At 36.5% G+C, this 10,734-nt stretch overlaps 1 protein-coding gene and 1 long non-coding RNA gene across 2 annotated transcripts; one reads left to right on the top strand and one right to left on the bottom strand.

Annotated features, from left to right (window-relative positions):
- Window positions 1-3,441: 3,441 nt before the first annotated feature.
- On the bottom strand, window positions 3,442-8,877 carry fas (Fas cell surface death receptor). The gene is made up of 9 exons (XM_044213325.1): window positions 8,721-8,877; window positions 8,127-8,230; window positions 6,454-6,588; window positions 5,732-5,849; window positions 5,536-5,603; window positions 5,310-5,408; window positions 5,068-5,120; window positions 4,719-4,737; window positions 3,442-4,043 (listed from the first exon to the last, which is right to left on the bottom strand). Exons 1-9 carry the CDS (start codon window positions 8,783-8,785, stop codon window positions 3,754-3,756), a joined length of 951 nt encoding a protein of 316 aa, XP_044069260.1. The 5' UTR covers window positions 8,786-8,877; the 3' UTR covers window positions 3,442-3,753.
- Window positions 6,595-8,226, top strand: LOC122884035. Its single transcript, XR_006379783.1, has 2 exons — window positions 6,595-7,854; window positions 8,056-8,226. It is a non-coding gene; the product is annotated as an uncharacterized LOC122884035 (long non-coding RNA).
- Window positions 8,878-10,734: the final 1,857 nt, after the last annotated feature.

Below are 10,734 nucleotides of genomic sequence, written 5' to 3'. Positions count from 1 at the left end.
GGCCTCCACATGCTTCTAGATGGTTAAATAGTTAATGGTTGCTTGTGTGTTGTTGTTATACTTAATATCTGAGTCACATGATAAGACAATTTTGGTTCACCATAAATGCATCATGACTTTCTGCATGTTGGTGCCTCACCGCATGCAACTGGTGTCTTTTTTATTTTGCCCCTCAGTCAGCCTGAGTCTGCCACTGAACTGGTGTCTTATATGATGCTGATGTCTCAACAAAGAGCCCACAAAATCACCCAAATACTCATTTACATTAAAGTTGTGTTAGAAACTGTGTCTGGGTGTCATTACAGATTACAAACAAGATTCTTTTAAAGCAGCATTAACTAATGTTAAAAGCGAATGAGGGCACATTGGTGCCAGTGTCGCAATTTTGGGTGGAATGATGAGAAATGAAAGTAGACAAGCTAATCAGCAGACCCAAAATAACTGGCCTAAAAAGATGGGTTTCCTTCCTCATGGATTTACATGGTGGGTTTTTAGATTCTGTTTAGGTTCTATGTTCGTCTACACTGATCTTGAGAGAAACTACATTTCATTTCGCTGAATGGCTATTTTTTATATGGATATAGCTGAAATGACATATAATGAATGATTACATGCAATGTTGTTGACATTTAAAGGTCCTGCACACTAACATGTTTTCATTTATTAAGATCTCTGCTAAGGTTGTAGTTGGGTGGAGGTACGATGGGAATTACATGAGATCAACAAACTCCATGAACCAAAAAACAAGATAAAGTTTAACACCTCCGCACTCAGAGGTGCTGCAAAGAAAGCCAGAAGAGGTTAAAGGGTCACTTCAAAGATTTTATTTGTCACATAAACAAGCAATATGTGTAGTGAAATGCATTGTGGCATACTCATTAAGGCTGTGCGAAAAGACTAGTGAGAAAAATAAGAATTAGAAAAAATAAACATAAAGGATACAAATGATAAATATATGTAAAAATGTCAAATGTACGTATGTCATATCTAAGATGGTGGGTTCTGTGGATTACCTAGAGTGCCAGGGACATTGAAGTGAACTGTCAGCACCACAAACAAAATTACATTCACCTCCATTGCACTGGAGTGGAGGCAGACATCTCAGAGACATATCGCTAAACCTGGACAAATTTAAACAAAAAGTATCTGCATCGGGTCATTTGGGTGAACTGACCCTTCAAGACACATCAGCAGACAAACAAATACAGTAGGAAGATCTTGCATAAGTTGAAACATACTGCTACTTTTTGGAGGAAAGTCCCTCTTTGGAAATACCAGGTTATTCAGTTGCCAGCAATAACTAAAGCTCAACAAACTGGAAATTGTGTAAGTCATCTGTTAGTCAGCAGAGGCAGGAGGACCATATGTCTCATACATGTGTCACTGATGCTGAGATAATGTCAACACTATTCAAGATGCTTGTAGTTTTAATGAACTTTAAAGCGTCTATAATCAAAATATTTTTTATAATAATAGCATATAAAATTAAAACAATGTGACCAAGCAGTTGCTTGTAGTGATGACTGTACAGAGAATTATCACCTGAATCTGCAGCTCCGCTAGACTTTATGGAGCTTTATAGCAAGTTTCTGCTCATTGTTTAGATTTTCCAGCCCGCAACTTTAATAGTTTTGGTTCACTCTCACCGCTCTCATAATGTCGTTTTCAGCCACAGCGGGCAGCTGTTTTCATTATAATGTAGCTCCGTAACTGCTGCATATGTAAATAAGCTACTGTTCGCTAACAAGTTAACCTTCGAATTTAAAGGTGGCGATATGTCAATATTGTGTTCACAACTTGTTTCCGCTGCTCCCACTTGGCCCAAAAAAACAAGTTATCAGTTACCCTTTAATGTATGACCTGGTCAAGAAGTCAGAAGTCCAAGTTGTAAGGTGCAATAACACATAACTACAAAAAATGCTGGAAAATAACAGGTGAGGTGCAGATGGTTTTAGTGTTGTTTTTCAGTTTCCTGCTTTAAATACTCAGATATTGATGGGAAAAAAGTATTTTTTCTCAGAGTTTTTGTGTAACCTTGCTGTTGATTTCTTTATTACACATTCTCACAATGTTGCTACCACTATAAATCCTTTCAGTGCAATCTCAAAGTCCAGTTTATGAGGATTTTTAAAAAATGTAGGTTTACAAAAGGTGATATTCAACCAGACTTTTTTTCGATCAACTTCCATGAAATTAAAATTCCAACTTCTTGTTAGTGTTGACTACTTATTCAGAATTTAACAGAATGGGGAACTAGATTGAGTAACTAAACCACTATAAATAAAAGGGAAAGTCAAATTTGACAATATTCTTGATTATTGTATCAGAACTATGTAAAGTCAGAACTGGAAGTGGGTTCTTGTTTCAGTCATCAACTCTGTTGCTTGTTCTTCCCTTTTTCAGTATAGAGATGCATTCATTAGTTGACTGAAATTAATCACCAACAATTTTTGGATTAAGTAATTTTTCCACCAAAAATGCCAAACTCTATTTCCAGCACCTCATTTATGCAGATTTGCTCCTTTTCTTCATCTTATGTGATAGTAAAGAGAAAATCTTTGGGGTTTGGACTGCAGTTCAGACAAAACAAGCAATTTGAAAATGGGAACTTGGCTTTAAAATGTGGACATTTTTTGACATGTTATAATTATTCACTTCTTATGGAAGGGTAACGCTTTAAATAACAACCATGGAAACTGGGTTCTTTTGTTGTACATACAGGGTGCCAATTAGAGCTGAAACAATTAGTCGATCGACAGAAATGTAATTGTCTGCATTTTTGATACTCGATTATTTCAGTTATTTTTAAAAGCAAAAATGACAAATGTGCTGGTTTCAGTAAACTGAAACAAACTTCTCTTTTGGGAAATTGTGATGGGCTTTTTTCCCACTGTTGGTTATACTATTGAAAATAATCGTTAGTTGCAGCCCTAGTGCCAATAAAAACCAGAACAAAAATGTAGATAAAAGACAAGAAGAGATTTGAGAATGATGGGGATGTAGGTCTGTATTTTTTCAATTACTGGATACTTAATAATTACTTAATTAATAAAACATGTACATAGTGCAGCTTTGTTACTTTGCAACAAATCAATTAAAAATTTAAAATTGAACCAGCGTGGGTCAATATGGCACCAGCACAATACTGGGTTAACTTGACCCAGGATACATTTTTAACACAGTGATTTTTAGTATGTACAATAACTTTTAAATGTGGAACTGCAACAAGCCTGGGAAAAGGGCAGTAAAAAGGAACAATTTAATAGTTATGCGTTTTTAGATATTAAGCAAAATGAATATATAGCATGGTATTCTGGTTTGAAGATGAGGAAGGACAGCTGAACTGCAAAAAGAAATCCAGCGTCTATCAACATCAGACAATTAAAACTAGACCAATCACAATTTCACAACATACAAGGAACTAAAATGAGACACTTTCAGTAATTATAAATGTATTGAGGTTTATTGCACAATATATACAAGCGTTTGCAAGCTATTAATAACTCACAAATAACACATAGACTTTCTCCCAAAACATTATTGTATCAACACAAGAGGCGTACTTCAGTGCATGCAATGTAATCCAATCTGATCTTTTTGAACACTTTCACACCCAAAGCTGGAAGGAAACAGTGATCAATCAGTATTTATAGTTCAATCCTAACATGTAACATCTCAACGGATTCCTTTCAAAATAGTTCATACAGTAGACAACACTGCAATTATTTTAAAAAGTGCTCACAATAGACACATTCAAGCAGGAAGATTTGACCTGCCATGAGACAATATATTAATCACCCTCTCTGCTTTGCCCTTTTTGCCACTGTTTTGTAGGTTTTGGATCAAGTTCATTGAGGCCTTCTTGCCCTGACTCTCTTCCCAGGTCCTTAATAGTTGGAGTGTCTGCTCCTGACAATCACCAGGGTAGTTCAGTCTACAAGAATCAATAGTAGTGCTTGGTATCCCGCTACGCATTGCTATGTCCCGCATATCCTTCCATCCAATCACTTCTGCAATGTCAGGCAGGTGAGGCTGGATATCCACTTAAAACAATTTAAAAGACAGGAAAAAAGGGGATTAATGCAACAAAGCACAACATTTAAATTCTAATGTATGAAAAAACGACCCACAGGCAGGTTCAAAAGAGCTATGTTTAAGGTGAAAGGACAAGTTTCATTAAAAAGAAAAGTCACAGTCACTACACTAATCTCACCAGACCTCACACCCTCAATTTTTTCAGTGACTCACATACAGTAGGTCTGCTAAGTCACAGCGGTTAGAAAAACAACCAAGCCATTCAGAGCTTTGTCATCTTCTTGTGCCAGAGCCACAATAAAAAACTACATCCATAAAAATGGCAAAAGGCGTAGATGAGATGTACAGGTTGTTGTAATTTGACTTACAGATAATAGATAATAACAACTGGAGATAAATTGGCATATCTCTTAAATTGCAGCTAACATGCCAACAAAAAATGTTTTAGGCAGGATATGTCACTCACTACTGACTGGTTAGGACAAAACTAAATAAAATAAAACCCTCCCAAACAGAAAGCGGCTAACGATATCAGACTGAATAATGACGTGAAATGAAATTTCAATTCAGTCTGATTATCAATCGATCAGCTATTTCATCTGACAAGCTCAAAATATAGAGAAATAGCTATCACAGCTCTAATATTGCATCAGTGAAAAAACATATTCTGGGGCTTTTCTTACCTCTAAGAAGTTGCATCTCCTGAGAAGCAGAAGTAGAATAAATGTAAATAAATGATTGACAACTCCACAGTAATGAAATTACTGCTTACGCAAGTTTTAAAATTATGTCACACCACAATCGTACTGACACAGAGCAAGCCCACTAACTAATAAGGACACCAAAGGTTTCAGACAACTAACCTGAACCTCCTATAGAAAGGGGTAGCTATGCCAACGTTAGAGGAGAGACAGAAAAGCGTAAGCGCAAAAAAGAGGTTAGTTAAAACCCTGAAAAACAGGACAAAGGCGAAACATCTTACAGCTGGTCAGAGTTATAAATGGACTAAAAGAGATACTGGAGAATATTTACCACATCAGTTGCATTGCCATTTGTCTGATGGTCTGTGGCATTTTGTCTTATCCCTTATGAGACAAATGATCAAAAAACAAGATACACGAACGTATTATTAAGAAGATACAAAAACAGCGATTCAATCTGAATGTTACTTGAATTAAATGTGAACTGAACCTTAAATATAATTACTGTACTTTGGTTCTAGTGCCCTCTGCTGGCCCTTTTACATATAGCTGTATAGTAGTAGAAATACTCACGCAATTGCCTCCTTCTCCAAATATACACAGCAACTCCTGCTAGAATGATGAATACAATAAGGGCAAATGTGCCAGCCAGTATCCCTATTATATTTCCCCCTGAAACACAAAGAAATGGACATTACATTTTTATTACAAACAAAATTATATAATAAAATGACATGGCAATATACTAACCGAAGCCATCATGATGCAATAGTTGCAATAATGCTAAACTAAACCATACCTTCAATTTTGTCATTGCAGACTGTGTTATTGGTGGCTGTACAGGCTTCTTTGATGCCGTCAGCACATCTTAAACCAAAAGAAAAGAAAGTATGAGTGACAAACTGAATCAGTAGCAAAAATTAACATCTTTTTTAAAGAAGCTACACATACTGTACATCTTCTAGTTTACAGATATTTGATGGAGCAGAACCTACTTTTTACAAGGGTGACAGAGTCTACAGGTTTCTTTGTTACTGCTGCAATAGTGATCCCTTTTACATCGACACTTTGCGTCCCTGGCAGGGGTGCAGGCTTCTTCCTCCTCTAGATTCTCTGAAAGGATAGTAAAATCACACAACTGACATCACAGGCCTTCACATTGCTTCAAACTGTATTTTTCTTGAAAACAAAAAAGTTACATATTGTGTTACTAGTGGTACATAACAGTCTACATTTCAAGAAGCATAATCTTTAATATTGTGGTTGTATTAGATTACCAGGATTTACTCTATTTTGTTAAAAAAAAAAAGTTTTCTCATAGATAAACTGAAATATTGTTCTTGATTCTTTTTTTTTTTATCTGTATATCTCCCTGCGTGGAACTGATTGGGATTAGAGCTGCAACTAACGATTATTTTCATTCTAAATTAATCTGACCATCATATTTTGATTAATTGCTTGATATTTAGCTTAGAAAATGTCAGAAAATAGTGAAAGAGCCCAACTTGACGTCTTTAAATTGATTTTTTTCTCCAACCAACAGTCCAAAACCCAAAGGTGTTTAATTTACGATAATACAAAACAAAGAAAAGCAGCAAATCATGACATTTGAGATGCTGGGTCCAAAGAATGTTTGGCATATTTGCTTAACAAATTCCTTAAAACAATTCACAGATTATCAAAATTGTTTGCAATTAATTTCCCATTGTGTCTATACCATTGGGGTGTGAGCAGGATGTGCAGGGCTCACAGGACATCTGGTAATTAAGGTGACTGTTGTACGTCCCAGAATCACAGTGCTTGCATTTTCCAAAGTGTAGACTCGTAATGCAGTGCTCCACCAAGTATTGACCTACAGTATGGACACACAAGAGCCAGAAGCAGAAGAAAATGTTTGAATCACTTTGGGCCAGCTTATGATATACACACCCACACAGACAGCCCCATGCAAACATATTCTCTGGCAAAACACACACTAACAGTTTAAAATGGTCAGATATTTATCAATATCTTGTTAAAAACATTTAATGTTTTTAATTCTAAAGGTTTTGCGTGATAGTCCTGTGTCCAACAACACAAAAGTTGTCATTACCCACCATGTCTTTAACTGGGGGAAAAAATGTATTTTAAAAATATTTTAGCACATAACCGCCTAGCTAAACACACTGAGCGCTGCCAGTGCAGGGTATCAATTCCACTCACTTGTATTATGCTGAAAAAACTCGTAGACAGAGCTACCTCACAAACCTGACATACCTCACAGGATTACTTTACACGTAAAGATTTCTTGATTTCTTGACATAATACACCCTAGACAACTTCCCAGGGGCCCCAGACCCCCCAAGGACCCAAAAGGCCATGACCTATGCAGCAGGTCCTTTGTGGTAATTTGATTAATTGAAATTATTTTTGGTAATATGCACAATAAAAACTGAAATGGTAAGGGCATACTTTCTGCATGTTTACCTTTTCTTGACCTTAAGGCCCTGTCGTGTAGAAGTGCCCTGTATCAAAATGTTGTTTTAGCATCTTAAATATTTCAGTTAATACTATGCCTACATAATGCATATTGTTGCAGTATATAATGAATTTTCTTTCAATCACCTTTTAACCAAAGTAACTTAAGGCCCACAGCTCCTGTTGGCCCTGGGGCCAATTATGAGATACAGTGGCTAATGGGTGGTTTCATATGTAACTTCTTATACATACTTATATCTTGTCTTTCTTTTTAGCATAAAATTACCGTTATTTTGTTTTATTTTTTAGCATTTGCATGCAACTCTGCCTCTGATTGGTTTACAGACTTTACTGGTGACATCAGTTGGAAACAGAGATGTTTTTTTAAGATGTTTTATATATCAAGCAATGCTAAAAAGATAGCTTTTTCAGATTTGTTGTTGTATGGTTTTGTGATAACATACTTAATTTATAAAATACAATATATCACAGTTCATCAGGGATACAACCATAAAGTCCTGCACTTATTTCCACTGTAGTCCCTGGTGTTTTCAATCCAAGATGGAGACAGTTATTCAGTGTTAGACACAAGAAATAATGGAACTAGACTGGAAATGTTAATTATATAAGCAAACAATCTATTCAAGACACAGAAGACAAGGTAGAAAATATCCTGGCCAGCCAGAAAATCACATCATACAAGGAGGAAATTGTGTGACAGTGTTCCAGGTGCAAACGTCAATGGATTAAAAGGTAAAACATAAAACACTACATTATCCACGTTATTTAAGAATTTCTATCTAGCAGCCACTTTTTAACCTCTGCTCTAAAGGCAGGATCATTTGACGCCTCCTTAGTTAAGGAAGGCAGCTGAACTTGTAAACTGATTTTCATATTAGCATTAAGTTCACATGTATAACCGCTGACACGTACCTGCACTACACAGACAACAGTCCCTCCCGTCATGCTTGTAGGTGTCCTCTAGGTTACATTGGCTTTCTTTCTCTTCCGTTTGGGAGGAGGCGGAAGAAAATGCCCTGACGATAAAAAAAAAGCACAGCAGAAAACGAAAGTGAAAGTATTTTAGTTAGTTTTTTTAGTTTTAAGAAATAACGCTAACTGATTATTTACTATATGTAAAAAAAACAAACACCTAACGTAACCTACGTATTGTCTCCGTTTGCGTCTCTTTTCTAACGTTTGGATTTTACGTAGAATTTTGAACTTAGGTGTTGCGGCGAAGTCTGTCACCCATCGATTTGTTTCACCCCCGAACCCCACGTTAGCGCTAAAACCGCAACCTGTCGTCTTATACGATACTTAACCTCATCCAAACCTTTTACTTAAACTTTACCAGTCATCTCTAATTATAAATCTAGCGTTAACCTAAATTAAACCCTTAACCTACCCCACTATCGAGGGATAGGTTAAGGGTTTAAGTTAGCTAACAGACTTTGACACAACACCGGCAATACAGCATATACAGCTCACACACTTAATATCTGTGGTCTACCTAACTTTACTTACACTGACACGAGGTAGAGCAAAACAAAGAACCTCGCAGGAGTCATGTTTGAATCGGCTGCCATCATGTCGTCACTCTTCCTAAACTGTTGTGTAACGTTGAAGTAAAAGTAATGGTAACAGTTCTCCAGTTCATCCAACTGCGGAGGCGGGGATTTCGTGGGGGATTTTTTTGTCTTACTTGCTTTCTCAGTTTCTGTCACCAATAAACAATGAATTTTGCCTTTTTCAGTACATCCTATCTGTAAGAAATTGTAAACTACAAAAATACATTTCTATAGATTTTTGCACAGTTTCCAACTGTATGTAACTTAAGGAGTGTGAAGATGGTAGCCTATGTTTTGGTTATCTTCATGCCAAATATACAATTGTTGTGTTTTGGTAACCCCCACACTTACCAACTCTCTGCGGTGGTTAACAGCAGGTGGTAAATGTAGCCAGGATTTCAGAAATACTGAAATCACAAGTCCCAACGCATCTCTCACCTCAGAAAATTCTAACCACAGACCAAAAAGAAGGTGTCTAAAGTTTATTTCCCAACATGAAGGTCTAAACTGTGTTTCAAAGCCTTCCCCATGCTGCCTGTCCTGTCAATTGTAAACCTATTAGTTTAAAAGCACTGAAACGATTTTAGAAAATACCCACCACGTGTAAGTTTCTAATTGCAGAGTGTAAACTACCCCCAGTTCTGCAAAACACATGACCTCAGTGACCTCACTGGTAGCTATCTATCTCTCTATGGAAAAATGTACAATGAATGGAAAGCCCCTTAATGTAAATATGGAAACAAAAACAGAATTGATACATTGGAAAGCAAAAACAAATCTACAATTATTCAATTGTTTATTGTATTGTATTTAATTTCTTATAATTTCTTAAGATGATTAATAAAGATGTAACATTAGTGTGGTTTTCAGAGGCCTGCCCTCATGCATACTAAACTCCTTATACCACTAGGTGGTGTTATTGCTCTTTGTTCGGTATGATGGCTGCTGGGAATTAGGAGCAGTTTGTTCCTGCTGATGAGGGCCCAGCAATAAACTACAATATTATTTCTTGTGTAGTCACATATATTCAAACTAGGTATTGTTTAAAACATTCAGTACAAACAGCAGATTTTAAACATTTAAAAATGAACATATATGGTAGCTAAATACAGTATACCTTGAAAGTCAGACAATGGTAATATTGATTGAGAACTGATTGCATCTTATAACTCCAATCCACACCACGAAGTACACAACAAAAACTACCCAACAGTGATTTGGCTTACCTGACTGAATTATACCTTTAAATCATGGCCATTTTATTGTGTTAGCAGACACAATTTTGGTTACAGACAGTTGTAAGGTGATTTGGAAAAGTGAAGATTAAAACATGACACATTTTTGACCAGTTCCTGACTCATATCTGTGTTTTTCTGTTCCTGAACAGGAAATTGGCCAAATAAAAATAAAAAGAAGGTGATGCAGATAAGCAGCACTGCACAGCTGGATAGCTGCCACCCTGATGCCAACTATAGAAAAGAAAGTTCTGTAGAGTACACGTCCATAATAATATATGAATCAATATCATTTTAAACTCTAAAGGTCTTTGATTTATAAAGTTCTTGTGGACTGAATTAATGAAGCTCTTAATGTGCTATACAAGTCGTTCTGTAGCAGGAAATCCTTTCTGTCTTTGCCACTAACAAATGAATGCTTCACCCCCAAACCCACACCCAAAAAACGCCATATTTGTTTGATCTCTTCCAAGTGTAGTTAACAGCAAATTTAACTTTGAACAAAACTGAAGAAAAAACTATTTGGCTGGGGAATAAAAACTTAACTTGAAGGAGAACTCCTGTGGGATTTGGTTGTTTTTGCAAGTGTATCAAATTTCAGCCCTTTGTAGTCCCAGTGAGTCCCAGTGTCGGATTTGTACCAGTCTGCTGCCTGCTCATTTGGCCCACTTAGAGAGCTAAATGAACACACACACACACACACACACACACACACACACACACACACACACACAC

Source organism: Siniperca chuatsi, linkage group LG11, assembly GCF_020085105.1.
Source record: "Siniperca chuatsi isolate FFG_IHB_CAS linkage group LG11, ASM2008510v1, whole genome shotgun sequence".
Taxonomy (NCBI): domain Eukaryota; kingdom Metazoa; phylum Chordata; class Actinopteri; order Centrarchiformes; family Sinipercidae; genus Siniperca; species Siniperca chuatsi.
The sequence above is the reverse complement of the archived record's forward strand: the minus strand, read 5'-3'. Positions and strand labels throughout refer to the sequence as shown.